General features: G+C 41.6%; 1 protein-coding gene across 2 annotated transcripts in view; it reads left to right on the top strand.

Moving 5' to 3' along the window:
• The window catches only part of foxn2a (forkhead box N2a), a 40,820-nt gene extending 20,420 nt beyond the window's left edge, over window positions 1-20,400 (top strand). The window contains exons 2-6 of one of the 2 annotated variants that reach the window (XM_074676338.1): window positions 4,229-4,806; window positions 13,350-13,474; window positions 13,562-13,611; window positions 14,429-14,497; window positions 16,877-20,400. In XM_074676338.1, coding sequence (XP_074532439.1) covers window positions 4,243-4,806; window positions 13,350-13,474; window positions 13,562-13,611; window positions 14,429-14,497; window positions 16,877-17,301 — 1,233 coding nt within the window. In that variant the 5' untranslated portion in view covers window positions 4,229-4,242 and the 3' untranslated portion in view covers window positions 17,302-20,400. The remainder of the gene's footprint in view (window positions 1-4,228; window positions 4,807-13,349; window positions 13,475-13,561; window positions 13,612-14,428; window positions 14,498-16,876) is intronic. The other variant, XM_074676339.1, reaches the window with a different exon arrangement.
• Window positions 20,401-23,689: the final 3,289 nt, after the last annotated feature.

The following is a 23,689-nucleotide window of genomic DNA, read 5'->3' as shown; positions in this document are numbered from 1 at the left end:
TATCGGGCCGATATTTGGACATTTGTCTCTATCGGCCATCGGCCGTATTTTCTTTTAAAAAGCTGATTTTTGATCCGTTGTATAAAATGACGCAATTTTTGATCAGGCACAAAAAAGATGAGCACCTCAAACTCGTGGAATCACTTGGATACATTACATACTTTTGTTCAAATTATATTAATAAGTTTAAATTTCTTTTTTGACATTTTAAGAAGAGTGTGAATGTTTACTACTGCTTGTTACATTGTGTGTTTACTCAGACAAAATATTTCATTGTTTTGAAAGCTGAATAAATGTTCAGAGGACTGGACACGACTTGTTGTAATAGATTTCTTTTAGTTGCTCAGAAATTGCTGCGTTTCACAAAAATGTGATAAATATATATTCATTTAACAATCGGCCTGAATATCAAATTGGAAAAATTGGCTATGCATATCGGCATCGGCTGCCCAAATTTGGAAAGCATCGGCATCGGCCCCCAAAAAACCCATATAGGTTGACCTCTACTTTCAGGAGCCAAAAAATGTTTTCTCTGACTTTGTAAACACTAAAACTACCTAAGAAGAGTGAACTCTCTTCTTTTACATCTCTCTTCCTGTTTTTGATCCAAAAAACAGACAAAACATACTTTTTTGATTGCGTTCATCTCAGGTGCTCTATCCTTTGATCCTCTCCATTTTCGTCTTTTCTCACAATTTGGCCACTCTTTCTCTCTGAACTACCTGGACACATCATCTCAGATTGTTTTTTGTTTTTTTTTAAACCAATAATGATATCGGTAAATATTGGTTATCGGCCATTGCAGCAATATTAATATTTTCATATTAGTGCATCCCTACTAAAAACCAAAGATTTGCCAGCACTGCATTGATGCCACAGAAAATCAGAATGCTACAAACCGCTTAGATGGCAGCACGAGAAGAAATACAACACAACGGAGAATCAAATATAAGTGAAATTAAAGTTTAAATAACTAAATTATGCAGAAGTGGAACTTAAAAACTACGTTTTATTTTGCCTGTTTTTGATTTTATTACAAACAATTACAATGAAAGGCACGGCAGTAGCTCAATTCATAGGGACTTGGCTTTTTAACCGGAGGGTTGCTGGTTCAAGTCCCAGTTTGGCTCAAAATTGGGAAAATAATAATTATTATAATAATACATTTTATTTCAAAGCCCCTGTCTTGACACTCAGGGTCACTTTAAAGTTAATTAAAAACACATCTAAAAAGAGACAGCGGCAACAGAAATACACAGGAATTGTTGAGGTGTTAGCATAATTTCATGAGCGCTGTCGAGTTTCCCTGTAATCTTCAGCTTCAGCTTTTTTTATTTTTACAAAAGATTTCTTCATCTTCATGTTTTCACTGACACAGTTGAAAACATTGACGTTTACAAAATATGGCGAACAAATGACGCAACCTTGCCTTACCTAACCAAATAATGATTCATCTATTCATCTGTGGAGAAATAGACTTAGTTTCATGGACACTACAGATATCCTCTGTATATTTACAGATACTCACATTTCATTTATGTTTTCAATTTCAAACTTTTAGATTGAAAAACATGTCAGAGAGTTTAAAAAAGAAGAACCAGGAAACTAGATGCTGACTCAATGCAGCAAAGACACATGAACAAGATGAGGAAAGAAATGAGACTTTGTCAACAGGAGCCTCCAAAATCAAAACTGTGTGAGAGTTGCTTACTGTTGCTTTAATCATGAATCAATTCCTCGCTCTGTGCTGAGAGTTAAAAACATATTTGGAGGTTGTAATTGAATTAGGTTGAACAGATATTGCTGTTTCACAAAATACTCTCAACAACTCTTCTGCAGAGGTGTCTTTGTCTTATTAATATCAGCGCTCGGTGATGATACAGGGCTTAAGGCTGTATTAGATTTCCTCGTGCTGTTAAACGACTGATGACTCCAGGCTCTGGAGCCTCTCTACACCACTTAATCTGGCATGTGACAAATTGAGTCCTGATCCTGGCTGAATGCAGATCAGCCTGTGAGAGCCATCCACTTGCTCCTGCATCCGTCTGACGGTTTCATGCTCATTTACACATAACGAGCAGCTGGGCCGCGTCTCAAACAAGGTGGGCGTCGAGGAGTGGAGCCTTAAGTTGGTTCAGTTCCTTGAGAGGTCCTCGTCAGAGGTCCTCCTCGGCTGAAGTCAAGAGGAAGGGACGGCTGAGAGACTCTCCTGCGTCCTCGCCAGGCGTGAAGGAGAGGGGCAGCGAGGGAGCCGCGGGGAGAGCAACAGTGGCAGACAGATGTAGCCGCAGGGGGCGTGGCCCCGGGCAAGACTTAAGAAAACAGGGTCAACGCTTGGAAGAGCACATCAGTTCAATATGTCACATCATGTTATTTCACACCACCAGCCTTGCATCATGATCAGACCATAGTCAAGACTCAGATACTGGTCTTTAAACTTTTAAAGAGTGATGCTTCTCACCCTTATAAAACTTTACAGAGTTATTAGTGGGGGATTTTTTGACTTCTGATTCGATTTTTTCAGAATGGGTTTTACTGATACGGATCTTATATTAATACCTACATTTTCAGACCCTTAAAAATAATGCCACAAGTATGACATACATATCCTTTTTTATTTTGCTTTATAAAATAAACCGTATTGCAACAAATCTACTCTCTCAACCAGGTCATGATTTAAAACTTAACAATATTAATAAAAAATACATAACATAAATCCTGAATAGTTCAAAATCAAAAGCCTTGTGAATTCAATTTACAAAAAAAAAACTTAAAAATAGTTAATTGATTAAGAAGAAGACCTTCAAAAGTGCTGGTGCTAAACTTTGCACATAAAAAATACTGTCCAGGGTCCGTCTGCATGTTCAGTTATTAAACAAACGAGACCATTAGTCCTAACGTTCTGTTATGGAACGGCCCATTTGGCTGCAGCGTTTGCCACATGCGCGACTCCAAATAATCGTTCAGATAACTAATTACACCATGAAAGAGACGCAGGTGCAGATTACGTCATAATTAAAGGGAACCTCCTGTAAAACTCCTTCAAACAAAGTCGAACTGCACACGTCGACCACTTATAAACGGCAGTAAACCTGGCAAGGGGTAACGGTGTGACTGAGAGAAGATCAAGAAATACTTTTTTCAGCAGAAGAAACTGAGATTTTATTGCAAGAATACACACACAGCTGTTATCAGTGAGTCAATCAGGTAAACAAAGAGAAAGAGAAAGTTTGGCGATCTTGAACAGAGTAAATGCGTGCGGTGCTTCCGTGCGCGCGGTAGAAAACCTTAATATAAAATCAGTAATATAAAAGCTGCTTTGAGGAACAAGCGCCACAGCAATGCGGCAGGTACCTCGATGAATAACTCTTAAAGCAGTTCATGAACTCCAACATCTAGCCACAAACATCTTGGAAGGGCCCCGACGTATAAAAGCAAAGAGTGAATCAAACTTGTTAAACTGATGCGGTTTTGGCGCTGTAATCCTGCTGTTAGCGCCTGTAATAATGATGAGGTATACCTCCATTAAATCTAACACTCTTTTGGCCCATTAACCTGGCGTTTTATTATGCCTACCGCCACTTAATTTTGTTTTTTGGCCGTTAGTACAAACGGTCCTTTTTCCCCACTAATGGCTTGTCATGCATACGGGCCTAAGAGAGTGCAGAGTACAGGGAGATTTACAGCAGCCACAAAGTGTGACGGTGCTGAAAACACGTGAAAACTGGATCTATCCTGATCAAGTAACTAAATCTGATGCTGTCCAATCCTCAAAAAATGGCCACATTGGGCGCCGATACCGGGGAATTAGAGGTGTTGTGCTCTTAAAAGACTTTAAAACTAGCATCAGCCTGGGTATCAGTTTGTCATTTCAGTTTCTCTAAACCCGCCTGGTGACGGGGTTAAAGTGGGCATGAGATCTCAGAAATGTGACCTGCTTCTTCTCAGGTGTTTGGCTGTTTGCACAAAGTGTTGGCGGCGTCTGGTTGTGATTATTGACATGCACATCACTGACATATGTCTAAACCCACAGTTTGAGGCTACACTGTACAAATTGTCACATGCAGATGATCTGGGGAGATGTCAATCAACGCTTGCAAACAAAGTCCAGAAAATTTGTCCAAACGGAGCTATTTTTAATCGTTTTCTTCCCCACATGGTCGATATGTCTTGATTATTTTTGAGACTCAGCTTGTTTTAACACCTCCTTCTCCTCCTCTCTCTGCAGATCTCTTTGATTTAATGGGTCCAATCATTGGGATGTCACCAGATAAGAAAACGGAAATTCCGGGTATGCAAGAGGAGCGGACGGGGCTCAGAGGTGTTTGCGGCGTAGGGACCCTGCCTGAGGCGGAGTGTGCGTCCAGTCCCTTAGCGACCAGCGTGGATCGTACGGGTGGCACAGAGGATGAGGAGCTCACCAACCTCAACTGGTTGCACGAGAACCTGCTTCAGAACTTCACTCTGGGGGGTCCAGAGGCTCAGCCCAGCGGCAGCCCCCTCTTTGATATAGAAGGAGACTACGGGTCCAACCAGGGCCCGTCCTCCTCGTCTTCATCTTCGTCACATGGCAGAGGAAGAGAGCGGGACTCGATGAAGTCGAAGCCTCCTTTCTCCTTCTCTCTCCTCATCTACATGGCCATCGAGCAGTCTCCCAGCAAGTCTCTGCCTGTGAAAGAAATCTACGGCTGGATTCTCGAGCACTTCCCTTATTTCTCCAACGCTCCCACCGGCTGGAAGAACTCGGTTCGTCACAACTTGTCCCTGAACAAATGCTTCCGCAAGGTCGAACGGAGTTTGGGAAAGGTACGTGAACTCACCTCCTGCACAACTGCTCCTCGATCTTCTGTTTCCTCTGTGTCTTTGTCCTGATGTTCTGATAAAACTCCCACGGACCAGAATGGACCTGTTTTGTGCAGGTGAACAGTTTGTGAAGCTGCAGTGTGTCTCATGTGACACTGCTGGTAACACAGTCGCAGGGACCTCTGACTCCGCTGAGATAAGGCTGGAATCCAGTCAAGGTCACAGATACTCCTTCAGAGGAAATGCAGACACAGCACACTAAGATAGGACTCTGCCTCCCAAACACCACGAGGTAGAGAAACAGTTTCTAAACTGGCAAAAAGATGCAGCTCACTGATGGAAACCTGAACATCACAGAGCGAGCAGGAGGAAAATGCGACCTACAGAGCAGAGTTCACTGATGCAAACCAGTCAAAGTTCCTGCACTGAGCGTTAAAATATAGGGAAGTTGACCCAGTTAGATGCACATTTGTGACAAAAGGATTAAGACGGTCTGTGTGAACTTGGTGGGGAATAAGTTGTCTTTTTGTTTTTACCACTTCCTGTTTTGCTTTCATCTTTTGAATTCTGGTGAAGGAAGATGTGGCAGAGAAATATCACGAGTGGGAGTTTGTGTTCGACATGTCTGACTTTCGAGTCTATGTAAACATTGAGGGCTTTAAACCTCATAAACCACATTTTGTACTTTAAACTACATAAACCAACTCTCTCATAAAATGTCAGTGGAACAACTCACAGAGTTCAGTTTAAATCAGTACACTGCAAAAAACTGAGATCTTATCAAGTGTTTTGGTCTTATTTTAGATAACAATGGTCTTATTATACTTGATTTGAGCCACATTCAACTTATCAGTCCAGAACAATGTCTTATTTCAAGTTGTTTTAAGACAAAAAATATGAATACTTGCTTGAAAGATTTATTTTGTTACAAAAATTCAGACCTCATTTTAGTCTTTAAATAACTTGAAACAAGACATTTGTCTGGACTGGTTAGTTGAATGTGGCTCATATTAAGTCTAAATAGACATTTTTCCTGAAAATAAGACCAAAACACTTGATAAGATTTCAGTTTTTTGCAGTGTATGATTTGTTTTAAGGCAGAAAACAAGGAAAGGAAAGAGGAGAAAAAAAAACTTGAAAATGACTCAAAAAACTGTGAGCTAGCGTATAGGTAGTGATGGGTATCGAATTAGGTACTTTTATAGGTACCTACTGAATTCTGTCAAAGGTAACAGGTACCCATTTATCTAAAATTTAAAGGTACCATGTTTAGGTACCTAAACACATCCTTGTGACTGTGAGGGCAGAGGACACCATTTCCCATAATGGACATGAACACAGCATTCCTCCAAACGGCCGAGTTCGAAAATAATTCACCCCCCGTACAGTGGGTGCCGTTAGTAAAATTAGCGACTCAGACAGGAGATGTTTTTTGAACCAGGCTGTAAATAGGTTAATTTCTGCTTTAAAAACTGCTTTTTTTTGGCTTGGTGTGTTTGTGACTTCCGCTACTTCTGGAGCCAGCCTCAAGTGGACACTCAGGAAACAGCAGATTTTAGCACTTCAGCATTGTCTCATATTCTCAGACCGGAAGCTGCTGCTTGTTATATACGGAAGAATAAATTAGATTTTATTATTGAAGAAATTGGTATCTTTTTAACCATATAAACACAAAAAAGTGCTTAAAATTGGTACCATTGAATACCAATAATGCCAGGTACTGTATTGTTTCAAATGTGAAAAGATACCCATCCCTACTTATAGGTCATGTACATCTTGGGATCAGGATCTGTATGTTTGGAAAAACAAACAAGAGAGACCAAATTAAAGAAAAAGTTCAACTTTTTGTGCTTGGAGTGACGTCAAGCAGAGTTGTAACGATATCTGAAGGGGAAATACAAAGTATATGTTGTGTCAGAGAATGGCACAAAAACGAAGCTTTCTGACGGCAACTTAAAGTGCAAAAGTTTGCAAATAGGGCGTACACTTAAATTAAGAAAAAGGGCCAATCCCAATGGTCACTCTTACCCCTTCCCCTTCATATTACCCTTTCATCTACCTCTTTCCCTTGGCCCTCTGTTTTAACGGTTGAGGAGAAGTGGTAAAAAACACATCTCTTAGAAACGTGACGCCACTTGATCCCACGCTCGTTAGCTGTTGTAGTCAGAGGGACTGTTTTTTCACCTCCAAAGTGAACACATTTCTACAAACTGATGGTAAACTGATGTCAGATTAGGGCGACACATTCACAGCAAACAGACTTCACTACCATGTACTGCTTTACATAAGTAATGAGACAGCTAAGCTATGACAAGCCAACGTTAAGCTAACGTCACAATTTTCAGACGCTATATTATGTAGCTTCTGTAACCTTAACGTTAGCTTATCTTAGCTAATGCTTAATGCAGCTCCCCAATCTAGCTTATCTGTCTAATCATTCATGAAATACGGTTCATTGTAGTGAAGTTTGTTTGCTGTGAATTTGTCATCCTGGTCTGACATCGGTGTAGCTGTTGCTATAGCAGCGTTAGCTTGATCATTATAACCAAAATACAACCAACAATTCAACTAACATGGCTCATATTTACATGGCCCTTGTTCTTTGGTTGGACTTTGTAAAAACTAGTTAAATTTATGTGTTTATGCATCCCTCTTGGATTTATGAAGGGTTTTTTTTGTTAAAAAATCAGCAAGAAGTTCTTTACAGGAGCTTTAAGTTGAAAGACACTCTCTAAAACACCAACATGAACACCTATAAAATTAGTTTTCTGCCATCAGATGTACAAACATTCGACTCTCTAAACCTTCCAGAGTTCTTGCAGTTTAATGTCTATGAAGCCTTCAGAGTGTGTAGTTTGCTCATATTTGATTGACAGCAGAGTTTCTGGATCGTGACAGCTGCTAGAAAACTAGAGACATCACCTGCTCCCAACCAAGCCTGGCTTACCTGAGCGTTTGGAAATCCAGAAATCTCACGTATGAAATCGCCAAAAATTTAAAAGAACATTCAGCATTCATGTAGATTTGAGACTTGTATCAGAGCTTTGTGTCAAGCATTGCAGCTTTAAAACTCGTCACATCGTCAGTGATAAGATAAGAATCAGGGAGATTCTGATAAAACCACGAGAGGGAAATGAAAGCAGTCAGAATCCATCAGACCGGGTAGAAACCAAAGAAAAATCACTTTCTAACTTGACGGGAGTTTGTCAGTGATGATGAGCAGCAGCCATATTGAGCGTCAGTGTGAGTTCATGTCTGTGACCGGCTGAGTCTGTGATGCCAAAGCTGTGTCTGGCTAAGACCTCATATTTCCCCGCCGTGGGAGGGGATGGCGGTTAGCGCTCAGCGAGCAGCGACATGGTGAGGCACAGGCCGCTCAGCATGCAGGTGCGCAGTGTGAGCCCTTCGTCTGCTGAGACACCAGCGCCAGTTTCACATGACACTGGCTGGTGGTTTCCGTTGCCATGGAGACATTTCCTCCTTCCTGCATCAGGGCTGGTTGGTAATCTGAGTCAAGGTTATTCTCCTCCTTCTCTCCTCTGCTCCCTCCCTCCCTCTGCTCTCCTCTCAGACTGGGCACAGTGCCGCCATCAGATAAAGTGACAGTTAACACACTCCCGCACACATCACCAACAGACGAGTGTATCCTCACACACACACACACACGGCGCTGTGGAGGACTTATTTCCTCCTTTTGTTCAGGCTGTTCAGGAATTCTTAGCAGAGCTCTTTTTACTTTCCACTGTTTGATTTCCACCCAGAACTTTCACTTTAAACTTTTGCCTTAGACCAAAATTAGGCTCCAGAAATGCTTTACACTTTCATGTTTTTTATTTTATTTACTAAGAGTTTTACTTTTGTGTATGTATATGAGATTATCAGCGCCAGAGTTGGTTATTTCTAATGCTTTTTCTCAGTATCTGTGCTCAGGTCAGATTTTCCAGGGAGAACATGTGTCCATTTACTGCACGTAGGCTGAAAAGTCCCTTTGATGACACCACGCCAGCAAAGTTGGATTAAAAAAAAAGCGACATCCTCATGACAGTTGGTAATGGTGCTCATGGAAAATGGTGTCTGTGAAGGTGAAGTTCTTCCAATGCTAGCATCATGCTACTCTGCCTTCTAGTCTTCCCTCTGTTGCTGGGTTAGCACAGCTAGCTTGTCTGTCTTATTGGAGATAGATCTTACGTTCCCAATAACGATGGATGGAAGGACAGGTCCATGTCGTCACTTCTTAGCTCACACCTGAGAACCAGCACGTTGTCCTCACCTCCTTCTCCTCACCTTGTGGGGAAACATCTGGCTTTGCACCAGTTAGCATTGACATGCTACAGGCTGCTAACAGCTGATTTCACATGTAAACAATGCAGCTGTGGTTACATGTAGGATCTCCAGACAAACACAGGAGAAAAAAAGAGTAAAAATATCACTGAAGACACAACCAGTTTGGTGTCCACGACCAATGAATGAGCCGTAGAAAGTAATGACCCACTCCAAATACAAAGATTACGAAAAAGAGATGCAAAAATGATTCTGCTGTCTAATTTGCATAATAATCCATTTGCCTGTAATTGTCATGGACTCTGTAGGAGAAAGAAATAACGTGGCAGGGACAGAAAGCAGGAAAAACACAACATCATAGATATGTTTAGAACTACAAATGAACTTTCTTCTGTCCATTCTTGTTTTTTTTTTATGTCAGATATCATCTTTCCTCCTTTATCTGGGCTGGGGACTGGCAAAAGTGACCATAATGAGACACACTATCTGTTTTTTTTTGGATAGGGGAGGGGCTCACACACACTGACCATTGAGGAGATCAAAACACGCTTTAACCTCAGTTCTCCAAACTCCAGAAAAGTCTTTAAAAAAAATCATCTGAAGGGTCTGAAAAGTCATTAAATGTAGCGACAAAGTCTCTAAGTTGGCAACACTCAGTCGTGGTTTTATCCTCCACTTTCTTACCATCGTCATCTGAGCTCACACTGAATCTAAGGCTGTATTCAGACCAGAAAAGTCCTTTGGTCCACTTGTTTGTTCCGGACCAAAAGCGGACTTTATTTTTTTCGTTTGGTGCGGTTCGTATTCAGATTGTACTTTTTGCAAGTGGACTATACTCTGTAAACACATCCACGTGTGTGACGATCAGTAATCTCATTGGACAGCACTGACAAAGGGCAGCACACAGAATACAGATACAAATGGAGGTAAACATGTGTGTTTGTGCTCTTATTAGAGCTGCAAAATCATTTTCAGTTTCAAGAGCAGCTCCTTCAAAGCAGCTTAACAACACCGTTTACAATTTAGGAACATAGAAGACGAATGCGCGCAGCAAGGAGACGCTATGCTCTGTGTGTCCTGACCCACAACATGCTAGCAACAGCGTGGCTAAACAGAAGATGGAGGATCAGGTATGAACCAAAGACGGTTAGGTTACGGTGGCTTTATAGGCCCAAAAGGCGCATGTATCCTGTAGTTAGTTCGGATGGACCTTGGTTTGTATTCAGACCAGAGTTTGTTTGGAAGCGGACCAAGACCACCTCAAAAAGTGGGTCTCGGTCCGGTTGTTTGGTCCGCACCAGGGTTCGTTTGTGTCTATTCACACCTGCATGAAAAGTCCGCACCAGCGTGGGAAATGAACCCTGGTCCGTTTAAAGTGGACCAAACAGTCCAGGTCTGAATACGCCCTAAAGAGCTCCCAGACAGCAGCACAACACAACATCACAGGTGGGCGGAGCTACATACTTGATTTAAACTCAGCTGTAAAATGAAGAAAAAAGAAAAACACAAACTGGACTAAGCACACGTGCCTCAAACCCAGTGATGAAACCCTGTTACCTGGTTAGTCCTCTCAGAGACTTAGATGTCTGGTATTGAGCTGCTGTGAAGCTTGTCGTTGAAGTCATCACTTCACCTCAGCTACTACACTCACAAAGGTCAGAGTTCAACTTTTATTATCGCGCGTCAAAACTGATTGTTTACTCTTTAACTGCATTGATAAGCACCGTGGTGTTCCTCACTCACTCAGAGAAAATCAGTGCGTCTATGAAGGCAGAGAAAGAGATGTAAAGTATGCAAATGTCAGAAAACAATGCATTATTTACAGATGTGAATACATTATGTATGCATTAAGCAAATGCATACATAAACACGTCCGTTTGGCCTCAAAAAAAGTGAGAGTAAATATTATATTCTGTTTTTCCAGAGCTCTCTGTGAGCTCTTTTGACTTTGTTTAGATCAGTGTCGTCCTCAGTATCAGCTGCTGCGGTTGCGCTGATGTGTTGCTCTCAGTTGAAAGTAGTGCAACTTTAGGAGCAATGTCACACTTTTCAGTCTTGCTTCTTTGATTTCGACCAATCAGAATCAGAGGCGGGACTACTGGAAACAGCTTTGTCAGCAGCAGCGGCTGTCTGTGTGAAAGAGAAACTTACACATTCATCTGAGGTGGCGTTTACTGGTGCAGGTTTGCAGCTGGTGACATTTTCTCTGCTAAATGAAAACATATCTGAGCAGAAAACAGACTTCACAGTCACTGCAGAGGGAAGCAGGAGAGCCATGGGACAACTTTTGTAACCCAGCAACAGTGAGCGCCGGTGAGAAGCTCTCTGAAATTCAGGTTGTGGGCGCTGTCAGCACGAAAAGATGAAGATGGTGTTAAAGGACACACACGCTCAGATTCATAGAAAACAGAAGTTAGAGCAGGAAGCACTCACTGAAAACAAGAGTCAAACCTGTGGTCTGGGTCTGGTTGGGCCAAAAATGTCAAAAAACATGATGAAAGTACGTCCTAACAGGGTAACGGTGAGGGATGTAAGGATGCATCAGTAAGAGGTGCAGCTGATCATTAATCCTCCTCTGGCTTCTTCAGGAGTCCCCTTTCTGCTCTGTCTCTTGTTGAGTTGTAGTTTACCCATCTTTGCTCTCATCCTTTAAAAACCAACAGAGGAGTTTTCCTCCAGCTCAGGGTTTCAGCGTGTTAGCTTTCATACTACTGTCACTGTATTCATCTGTGCAGGGACGTGTCTAGACTTTTAGGTCCTGTTTGCACGACAACGTCTCATCCAAAAACGCTTAATCTTTTGCATTTCACCCTAAAAACTATTGTTGTGTAAGTGGCCCCTCTGACTAGGGGTGGTACAACGAGGGTAGCTACATAGGCAGGGGGTGGCCAGGGTTTGCACAGGTACAATAACAGTTTATGCTCTTTTAATTCACTCTTTACTTTCACAAATATGAGTGACTATGACTGTAAACTAATGTATTTCAGTGTATGATTTAAGTAAAGAAATGTATTTTACATAAATGAGCAAATCTAAAACTTTTCAGGGGTTTGTGAAATTTGTAAAAAAAAAAAAAAAAAGAGAGAGAATATGTTTGTTTTTGTATCATTTTTATGTGTGTGTGTGTTTTAAATTTTGCATTCACTGCATAATTTAGGTTTTGCAGTTGCAGAAATAATTTAAAGCTCCCATATTCTGCTCCTTTTCCGCAGTTTAATATGGATCATTAATGTCTTCATGAAATGGTAGTAACATGTTTTTGTCTAAAAAGCCAATAAATCAAGCACAGCAGCATTGTTTCCAGGCTCTCATAGCCCCTCTGTTCAGAACGCTCTGATTTAGTGGGCGTGGCCTTCATATGTAAATGAGCCACCGCTGATACCGCCCCGCTCTTCCACGTCACTGAGAGCGGCGCCACGAGCTCCGAGTGCACAATGTTTAGAAAACAGAGAAGCTTTTTTACCGTAACATTACAGGCTAAAACAACAGGCTAACCGCAGATAAAGTTAGCATCCTGAAGCTAACACAGAGACACTGAGGAAAAGCTCTTCCATCTGCTCCACAGCACACAGCATTTAAAATACTCACATTTCCAGGGTCCCAGGTTTGTTGGTGGATGGTTGGTGATGCGCCTGGATTCAGGACCAGTCTATTCGCTAGCCCTCTGTTGGACTGTCCAAAGTTGGAAAAGCAGTCGGCCGGGAAGTCACTAGCGCACACATGCACAGTTTTACTGAGTGTAGCTGGAACATTTCCTGATAAATGAACTCTAGACACTTAGTCTGTCTTCTTCTGAGATGGGAAGCTTGTGCATGGAACTATGTGGCTGTTTACAGCCAAAAACAGAGCAGTGATGGCTCTTCAACTTCAGCATTCTCCTCCCGGGGAGGGGGTTTGGGGGTATCTGCTCAGGTGGACCAATCAGGTTACATTCACAAGCACTACTAAGTACAGGTTTGGTCATTAAATGTCACATTTTGTGGGCTGGGAGGAAAGACAAAGACCCAAAAATTTCACTACAAGACTTAACAAAGTGATTTTTGCACAATATGGGACCTTTAAAGAATCTTTCTCAGTCATATTTTGTCTGCAATCTCATTCTGGTGAAAATAATCGTAAGAAAATCGCATCATAAACCAAGTATCACAAATTGTATTGAATCTTGAGTAGAGTATGTCGTTAAGTTTCTAGTAATGGTGGATCTGGAGAAGTTCTGATCTTGTCGAGTCTAAACTGAGTCTGTTTGTTTCCTCTCTTTCCTGCAGGCCAATGGGAAAGGCTCTCTGTGGTGTGTGGACCCCGAGTACCGCCCCAATCTGATCCAAGCTCTTAAGAAGCAGCACTTCCCTGCCGCACATGCCTTCTGCACACCTCCCGCCTCCCCACCCAGGTAAACATCCATCCCACCACCCATAATCTGTTCTGAAGTTTTACACCTGACTTTATCTGTCTTTCCTTTCGTGTTTCTCCTCCACAGTGCCTCCTCACCCCCTCGTCATCTCTTTCTACAAGGCTGCTCATTCAAAGGTGAGACGACGACGACGACGGCGAGCTTCTCTGTGTTTAAGTTTTGCACAAATCCGAAGCCGTAATCAGCCGATATGAAGTCTGTGCAGTTTTCCACTTTGTGTTCGTGCAGTATTTTGATTATGTTGCCTTTTGCACATTCCAGCCCCAGAACATTCAGCATCTCTGTGCTTTTACCCTCAACTCTTGGTTTTAATGTGTTGCTTTCAAGTCATTGATGCCTCATGTAGACCATAATGTGGAGAGCTCCCAGTCGATGTCTCGGCTTCCTCTTTCCCCCCCTTTGCCTCTTGGATTTGTAACCTTGACGACAGGCAGAGGTTCTGCCGGTGCAGAGTGTCGAGCACTCAGTCTCACAGTAATCATTAATAATTTAGAGCCCCAGAAGTGAGCTCTGAGGCTTTTAGACACTTTGTCAGGTCTTGAAAAAATCGGATGCACTCTCAGGATCAGTTGCTTGAATTCATCCCCTGGATTTTTTGTTTTGTCGAGCAGATCTAGTCCTGTTAAGTAGAGTATTAGGGCGTCTTAGCAGAAAGAAAACTAGACTTTAATTGTTAAGTTGTGATTTTATGAGAACAAGGTTTCACAATCCTTTCAAGAGCTGTGTAACGTGTAAAAGATGAAGAGCTCAGCAGGAGAATGCCTGTTTGACGTTCCCGTTGTAGATATTCTCAGTTTGTCTTCCTGTTGTCGTAGTCGTGGCTGCTTCGTTGGTAAAGCCAAACCCCGTCGTCCCAGCAGAGTGTAGATCTCACGGCTGTCACTGCTTTCACGCCGTAGGACTGACCATCATGCATGTTCTCTCCTCTTCCAGAGTCTGACATTGATGCTGCCACTGCCATGATGCTCTTAAACTCTGCCCCCGGGCACCACGTTGACCCATGTAAGAGAATCCACCAGCAGCCATACCTTCACCTCTTCTTCTAGCTGTGTTTGATACCCCTGACATACCACCCTTTCATTGCTTTCTTCTTATTTTCTGTGTGTGTGTGTGTGTGTCTTTATTTGTGACATGTTTCTGATCTTGTATTGTGGAGGTTTTGGGAACATCACACTCAGTTTGATCGCAGAAACTTTGTTTTACTTCCCTCTTTAAAGTAACTCTGCCTGATCAGACACTTTCGGTCAGGTTTATCTTTTCTCACTTCTGCTTCACTCCTGTAAACAAAACAGTTTAAAGCTGCGGTTCACATCGTCTGTTTTCAGTTTTTCTCTATCCTAAATTTGAAAGGTGGAGCACAGAAAAGTTATTTTATGGTTTATTAAGAGCATGTTTAAGATAAGATACAATAAGATAAGGTATTCTTTTATTTGACGCACAATAGGGAAAATTCACAGAGTAACATCAAGCTGTAAAAAAATCTGCTGAAAGAGGTGATGTTTACAGTTTTTTTTTTAATTATTTATCCAAAAAAGAGATTTTAAATATTCATGTTTATCATCAACACAAAAAGTTTGAGTTTGAGAAAATCATCCTGCTTCCTGAGCTCAACAAAGTCCTTAAAATCCCAAAAGCCTCGTTGGTTTATCTCAGATCTCAGTGCAACATTGTTTGTTTTTGCAACTTTTTTGGAAATAAGAAAAAAAAAGATTAAGCATTTTGATGTACCATGAAGCATGTGAATTAGGAAAAAAATGCTTTTAATTGAAGAAAACTTTATGAATCAGTTTTTAAGAGATGTTTTGGGGACCCCTGGGAATCTTGGGGCCCCAGGCCAATGCCTACGTTTGCCCAATTGTTGGTACGCCCCTGATCAAAAGTTATAAACTGATTTTGTTTTCTAGAAAAACATCCACAGCTGCAAAATGTGACGGTCTTTTGTAGATTCAAACAAGGGTCAAAATCAGAAAAACTTTTTTTTCAGGGGAAATAAAAACCTGTGTAGTCTCATCTGTTAAATTTAGCTTCACAAAATGATTCACAGCCCTCATTTTAGAGCAGAGAGCTGGCTGATGTTACGGTATCCTCCTGTTTGAGATATCAGGGCTCATTAAAAAAATCAAGTGTTTTTGTCTTATCTTAAGAAAAATTGTCTAATCATACTTGATTTGAGCCAAATTCAGCTGGTCAGTCCAGAAAAATGTTTAATTTAAAGTTATTTAAAGACAAAAATGAGGTCTGAATTGCTTTTAACAAGTAAAAAATATCTGCTAATGGAACAAGAGAAATTTGCCAGAAAATTTTCTTGAAACTAGAATAATGTCTTCATGCAAGAAACTTTTCTCTTGTCTTTAAATAACTTGAAATAAGACGTTTTTCTAGACTTGTCAGGTGAATGTGGCTCAGATTAAGTTAATGACACTTGGTAAGGTTTATGTTTTTTGCAGTGTAGCTTATAATTAAAGGTCTTTGCACACTGAGTCTGTTCTTTTCATCTGAAATTGACGTTTCAAAAGAAATTCAGTCCCATGTTTTGTCAATCAGGTTCGTACACTGGCGCTGAAACTTTCAGAACAGGTTTGACTTTTTGGGTTTAAGCATCTGCCCAGCTCAATACCTGGGTAGTTTGACTCTTCAGAGACACCGTAGACTACTTGCAACATCACATTCTTACATTTTCTTACATATTTTCTGACACATTTCAGGCGATGTTTAGATGATGACTAAGACTTGTGAATATGTTTGTAACGAGTGCATACCTTAAACAAACTGACAGCCACTGCTCAGGATCAGTTAATACAATTAATACAAAATAAACGCATTGGATTAAGTAGGCAAGGTGTCTGTAGGTGATGTTTTTTTTTCAGATGAGGGATCCAAAAAAACAAACTCAGTGTGCAAAGACCTTAAGACCTCTTTTTTATAGAGTTACATCTTTAATTTCTTAACTTAATAACATTTTTTAAGGTCACATTACGACTTTTCCTCTTAGCATTACAACAAATCTTAAAGTGATTATAATACAACTTTATTATTGTAACATTGAGACTTAAACCTTTCAATCTTACATATTTAAACCATAACTTTATGACTTTTTTTTCAAAAAGTTAGAACTTTAATCTCATAATATTATGCCAAATCTTGTCATTTTTTTACGACTTTTTTCTCAAACTTTACAACATAAATCCTGTAACATTACCACTGTTTTTCTCCTAACCTTTTCTTCTAACATCTTGTAATTTTAAAACTTTGATCTTGTAACACTTTGTTCTCAGAATCTTCTCAGTTATTTTTTTATCGTGTCTGCTCCTCCAGTCGCAGGACGCCGTTGTATCACTGTTAAACTGACGCCCACCCTCTTTCATCATCGTTTCTCTCCAGGCAATTCTGAAGGCCCCCTGGACCTGTCCCGGCCCGACTCGGTTCTGGTGAGCAGCGATCCAAAGCAGGACCACAACTACAGCAGCGTCGCCCTGCAGCGCTGCTCCTCCCGCTCCTCCTCCTCATCCCTCTCCTCCCTGGACGAAGGAGGCTGCGACCGGAGGCAGTCCCGCCGCGCCGGCAGCGAGGGCTTCCACAGCGACGAGGACTCCGACCTCTGGGACGAGAGGGGCGTCCAACAGACGTCCCGGCGTCCCCCGGCCATCAAGTGGCCCGCCGTCAAACGGCAACGCCGGGAGGCGAAGCCGGAGCTGGACGAGGAGCTGAAGGAGGCGGCCGGCTCCTTGCTGCACCTCGCTGGTATACGCAGCTGCACAGAGGGCTCCAAACGCACTGTCAAGAGCACAAAACTCAACAGGAAATAAATCTTTTTGTTTTAGGCCCCCGTCAGACTCCGGACCCTGTGAACCTTAACCCCTGACCCCTGATCGTGCGTCCCAGTGTGCCTCCTTCTCCTTATCTGATCGTTCTTTGACCATTTTGAGCCTTTTTTTGTTCGGGAATACCCCTGTCCAACAAAACAAATGGCAATAGTATCGTTCATCAGGAGAACAAAGCCATATAGAGACTCTTGTAACTCGGGGGTGACTGCCGGGGCGGGTTTTTGGGGCTAAGGAGAACCACCACAAAAAAAAAAACCCTATCCAAAACGACCTGCCTGCTTCTGTCGGATGAGACGATCGTGATTCAAGGATCTCCGTCTGAGAGAGACAAACTGGGAAAAGCTGAAGGTTTTCTAACTCAAAGCGTTGCATGCTTCCTCCTCAAACCTGTATCCTCTTCCAAGTGAATCTATTTATGAAGCGAATGAGTGCATGTTTGTAACAGACGAAACCTAACCTCCGGGTGTTAACAGTTTCTCCTTTTTGTGCCACTGTTTTCAAAGGAATTCTTGCTCTTTTGAATCCTCTTTTACGAGAGATGCAATAATTAATCCACAACCTTAACTTTTCTCACATCGTTTCATGGTGACGTTTCTCCAGAGTCGAGGATGTTGGTTCAACTTTACAATTAAGATAACGATCGAGCAGTACTATGATCTTGTTACGCGACAAACTTACTACACACGAGCTGCGGCTCCATTTCAGGATTAGCAAGATGTTGAAGTAGTATTCCTCTGCCACTGCCAAATTTAGTTGCAAAGTTAGCGTAACGACTTCGCTCAGCGTGTGTTTTATTTGCTCATCCTGTCGATCCCTCTTTCCTCATCAGCGTGTTTGGTGACAGCCTATGCAAAGCGAACACCTGCAGCCAGATGTTCAGCGTGCTCATAGGTTAGCCTCCATGTTTGTTTTATTTTTAATGTGTGTTTGTATCATAGTGCATGTCCACATCCTTTTATTTCCTGACAATGAACTCATTTTTCTCCAACGAATGTGATTGGTTCGACGACAGATCTGCGCGTTAACGGCTGGCTGTCACTCTGGGAGCAGAGCTAGCGACTAATTTAACTTATCACAGCTTCTGGGTTTGAAGTTTGTGTTTTCTTATTTTTTTAACCTTGTAGTTTAGAAAACCAAAACACAGCTAATCTTCTTGGCCAAGTGAACTCACACCTTCAGAGGAAGTGTGTCTGAAGCCTCTTTTTGTGCACTGAGCTGCACGTGTGAAGACAAACATCCAAATTATTCCCCCCTGACTTTTTTTAATTGATTCTTTTTTAAATTCACTTCAAAGTCAGGAGATCTGATGTGTACACGCAGGGTGTGGAGTCAGAAAAAGTTTGTTTTGTATTTCAGAAATCCTCCTACAAGCTACCCCTAAACCAAACAGAGTATCTCGAGTTGAGCGCGTTTAACTCACAAAATCAGCCGCTGTGAGGTGCATGTGTGAACGGCGAGTTCCTGAAAACGTCCACGTCTGCACATCCTGTATTATTCAGCACGTTTCAGGAGCTGCTTCTGGTTGAATAAATGAAAAACGTGAGAGAAGCAGAGTCACTAGCGAGCAGCTTTTTCTGCCCTGGGTTTGTTTCTTGCAGGCAGGCCTCTCGTGTTTCCTCCTTGCCCTTCCTCTTCGAACAAAATAAGGAAGTGCACGCCGTCTCCTCAAGCTGTGAAACAGAGCGGCGATTGCATGCAGCTCGCTGAAGGGAAGTTGTGTAAAAGTGCCACAGTTTTAATTCGAGCTCTTTTCTTAAAAACGCTGCACACTCAGCGTACGACACACGGTAGCATGGACGCTCGTGATTTCACTTTGCCCGCGCGGCGTCACACCCAGTGATAGTATAGCATGCACGGTGGGTGCCAAACGTTTTCTTGTGCCACTGATTTAAAGCCGCGATGGCTTCGTTTAGAGTGACGATGCCCTACTTTTCTGAATCATCCGAACAGGAAACGGGAGAGGACTGTGGTCGTGCGGTGACTTAACCAATCTTTTTGGTTTATTTTTATCGCGTTGGAGTGGGAACTGCTCTCAGCAGAGAGAATAAGCTGCAGTTCTCAGGAGTAATATTTGCATACACTGGTCTTGTTTAGCTGTGAAAAAAAAGAACAAATAATTGTTCATTAATCAATTTATTTATGACTTTAATTTATGGGATTATTGAATGCATACTCTATCAAACACTGGTCATTTGAAACTGACTAGGCACATTTATTTTCTCCTCTGTGAACTCCTTTAATTAAGTTTATTTCCATGTGTTTCTTTTACAGCAATACGCCTTTTTCCTCTCACTATGTCATAGTGATTAAGTATTTTGCCAATGTTTCTTGTCTTTAGAGCGGGTGTTTTATTTCACTTTAACCATGACTGCCAGGTTTTCTTGATGTTTTGTTTTGCTTTTTGTTAGTCTGGATAGAGGACACGTAATTAACATTGATCCTGACATCTTCTGTTGCCAAATTTAAACGTACAGCCGGAGGATTCGATTCAAAGTGAACACGTCCTCCCGGCTCCGTCGAGGTTATTTAAAGATGATTGAATCATTTTTTTTACACTTGTCTCATGTTTTTGTTTAGATATTACGACTGAGTAGTCACAAATTGAAGCTCTCATCGCAGATTAGGAATGAAAAAAACAAATACTGCCATCGTAACTCATGCTTCCAGGTGTTGTTATGAGATACTGAAATATCTCTGAAAGTGGAACTCAGCCCCTTGAGTCGTTTGAGACCTACATTTGAGTTCTGCAGAGGAATAATGGAGACCTGTTTCTTTCTGTAGCACAAAAGGATTGTGACGTTGATCTGATCCCCGTCGCTTCGGGCTCGTCAGCTGTTTTAATTACTGGTTATGTGAGTCTCAAACTTCTGTTGCAGTTCCTTCGGGTGTGATGACCATTTTGTTGCATTTGACAAAGCTGCCAACCCAGTATCAGTTTGTGTCAGTTGTCTGCCATGAAAACCGGACCGACACACTTTTTGGTTTTTGTATGCTAACCTCTGTTGATAAAATGTTTATAAGATTTATTTTCGCCAAAGATATGCAATTGCATTATATATGGTATTACAAAATATTAATAAAAACCTGTTCTTGTTACCTCTGCGAGTATACTCTTTATTCCTGTTTGAGCGGCTTCACTGGTGAAACCGTGTGTGTCCGGGAACAAATGCTAACTTATCAGGAACAGCTGTAAGAAATAAGAAAAGAAAACACTGTTCAGCCGTTCAAACATGTCTGCTTTACATTCCTCCTCTTGCACGTGACAGATTTAGACGAAAGAGCTGTCAAACACGGCCTTATAAAAGTTACCAAATAACTTATTAGAGGAATTAAAGGTCTCATATTATGCAAAAATCACTTCATTAAGTCTTTTAGTGAAATGTGTGGGTCTTTGTCTTTCCTCCCAGCCCACAAAATTGGATATTTAATGACAAAGCCTGCACTTAGTAGTGCTTGTGAATGTAAAATCCTGACCTAAAACAAGCTGTTTGCATTTTGTTAATGTCAGTGATTCCCTTTTTTTTAAATCCAGCAGCAGGGAGGAGAATGCTGAAGTTGAAGAGCCATCACTGCTCTGTTTTTGGCTGTAAACAGCCATATAGTTCCATGCTCAAGCTTCCCATCTCAGAAGAAGACAGACTAAGTGTCTAGAGTTCATTTATCAAGGAAATGTTCCAGCTACACTCAGTAAAACTGTGCATGTGTGTGCTAGTCACTTCACGGCCGACTGCTTTTCCAACTTTGGACAGTCCAACAGAGGGCTAGCCAATAGACTGGTCCTGAATCCAGGCGCATTACCAACCATCCACCAACAAACCTGGGACCCTGGAAATGTGAGTATTTTAAATGCTGTGTGCTGTGGAGCAGATGGAAGAGCTTTTCCTCAGTGTCCCCCCTGTCTCTGTGTTAGCTTCAGGATGCTAACTTTAGCTGCAGTTAGCCTGTTGTTTTAGCCTGTAATGTTATGGTAAACGAGCTTCATGAAATGGTTCAGATATGCAAGACTTCTACTTTTGCTGAATGTTAGAGCACAATGCATCAATTTGCTCAGAGCAGGACAGGAACTTCCTGTCCTGCTTGAAATTCCAACTTGAAATTGTGCTCTGAAGCCACATTAAAACATCAGGTGACTTTCAAAATAGAATAAACCACGTAGACGCCAGATCCTACTTAAGTTGTCTGTAAGGAGTTTCTAAGTGATCTTGAAAAAGTCTCCCTTCTGGATATATGTCTGATCATAACCATCACTTTAAAATGAGATTATCAGCACCAATATATGTTATTTCAAAATGCTACATCATAGCTTCCCGATCAGGTCAAGCACGACCAAATCAGTTCACGGCACATCCAAGTCTTTATGACAACACCTGCTGAAAACGATTTCTGTGATTAATTTTGTAGTGATGGTGGACACTGGAGCCTAACTGCCGGACAGAAAAAGGACAGGAGAGCAGAATAAAGATAAACAGGAGTGAGATAGAGCACGAGCGAAAGGCTAAAACACGGGTCAAACTGTTTGTGCTAATGTTGACTCCAACCCACAATCAGCAGTTATTCTGCAGTGGTCTGTTCAAACTTGAGAGTCTATTAATAAAATGAAGAGTGAGGTTACGTTACACGTTAGGAGAGCACCGTGCCGTGAGTAGTGCTAAATATAGTCGGCTACTAAACTGGGGTACAAACTGACAAAGTTTAAGCTGGTTGTCACTTTTCAAACTGTAGCCCTATGTAACTGTTGATTCATACCCTACCTTGTTGCATTGTATCCAGTAAAAAGTTGTCTTGAACATAGAAAAGCAGTATTAAAAGAAGATTTAATCTCTAACAGAGGGATTCCAGGGGTAAGCGTACAAACTGTAGTTCCTTGAGTGACCACTTGAGGCTGCCTCCAAAACACAAACAAACCCAATTAAAGTCTATACAGAGAAATTTGTTTTTACAGTCTGATACATAAACAGCTTTGTCTCTTTAAATAAACATAATTTAGGGGGTGCGGCTTATTTAACAGACAGGTGGGCATGATGATGTTGCTTTCCTTCCTGCCAGGTGAAACACTTCACTCCACCTCTTCACCTTTGTGGAAATTTTCTGGAGGTGGTTTGGAGTCACCATTTCCTGCACCTCTGGGCATCATAATGTTTTTGAGACTGTATCCATGTTTTAAACCAGATCGGTCTATTTATACTCGCTATGACTCAAGCAGTGCTGATGTCACAGCTGTCGGTGACTTCAGTTAAAGATGTTTGCACTTGCTGAACCAGAGTTGATGAAAGTATCTGATCCAATAAAGAGTTCCTGAAGCTGTAACATCAATATGAATTCAGGGCTGTGTCAGTGATGGATGCATCATCAGATGTCCTAACGACACTCTGGGCTGTAAGTTAATTAGTCATGGAGGACTGTGGGATGAACACAGTGTGACCCTGAACAAGGGCTTGTCTGACTAGCCTCAGGCCGGCTGGCACGGCTCTATTGTTCAATAGAGTCCTGTGTGTGTCGACTGGAAGAGGGGGGGCTTCTCCCTGCTGACTGCCTTAATTCAGCTGGAAATCAGAGCAGCATCACCTCCCCCCCTCCCACACGGCCCTAGCAACCACGCCACGCCGACAGTTACCAGGCAACCAGACAATGCTGGAGCCACTGGCTGTGTGTGCGTGTTAGAGAGTTTGAGTTCTGCCTGTATGCATTTAAGATCAGGAGAAACAGCAGCAGAGGAAACATCTTTATTTAGCACAAAGCCCCTCTCCCTGAATGTTTAGCATGTCTCAAATTCAACAGCTGATGGAGTGAAAACATGCGTGGATACGATTCTCTAAATGAACAGAAATTCTCCTGTATGTGGTGGAAAGATGAAGAGATTATTATGGATTAGTTGAAATTAATCGTGCAGGATTTGAGCAGTGATGGCTGCATTAGCAACATGCCGTTTCACTTGTAGTCCCAAACGAGGTCATGTGAGTTTTAAAGGAGACTATCTTTCACAGAGCTGCAGCTCACTTCTGATTTCTGACCCTGGTCTTGTTAATGCATCTGAAGCACAAAAAAACCCTCAGCATTTTATTACTCAAGGAGGACGGACTTAATTTTAAATTGCATTAATCTACATAAAGAAATAGACATTTACCTAAATAAATAATAACTCCTACATTCTCAGTATACACACATATAGCTAATGCAGTTTATATTTAGCAAGCATTATATAACCTCTGCATGCCATCAGCTAAAAAAAGTACTCAGACAAGCCTAGCCCTTCCAGAAATGATCCTTTATCAATAAAATGTGTTTTCACATCTTCAAAAAAAAAAAACTTTATTAAATTGTCTTTACTTTCTGTAGAAAAAACTTTAATAATAATAATAATAATAATAAT

The sequence above is a fragment of the Halichoeres trimaculatus genome, unplaced genomic scaffold (assembly GCF_033239565.1).
Source record: "Halichoeres trimaculatus isolate MK-OKI-2021-1 unplaced genomic scaffold, fHalTri1.1 fHalTri1_scaffold_8, whole genome shotgun sequence".
Lineage (NCBI taxonomy): Eukaryota > Metazoa > Chordata > Actinopteri > Labriformes > Labridae > Halichoeres > Halichoeres trimaculatus.
Note: the sequence above shows the minus strand (reverse complement) of the source record. Positions and strands in the feature narration are given on the sequence as shown.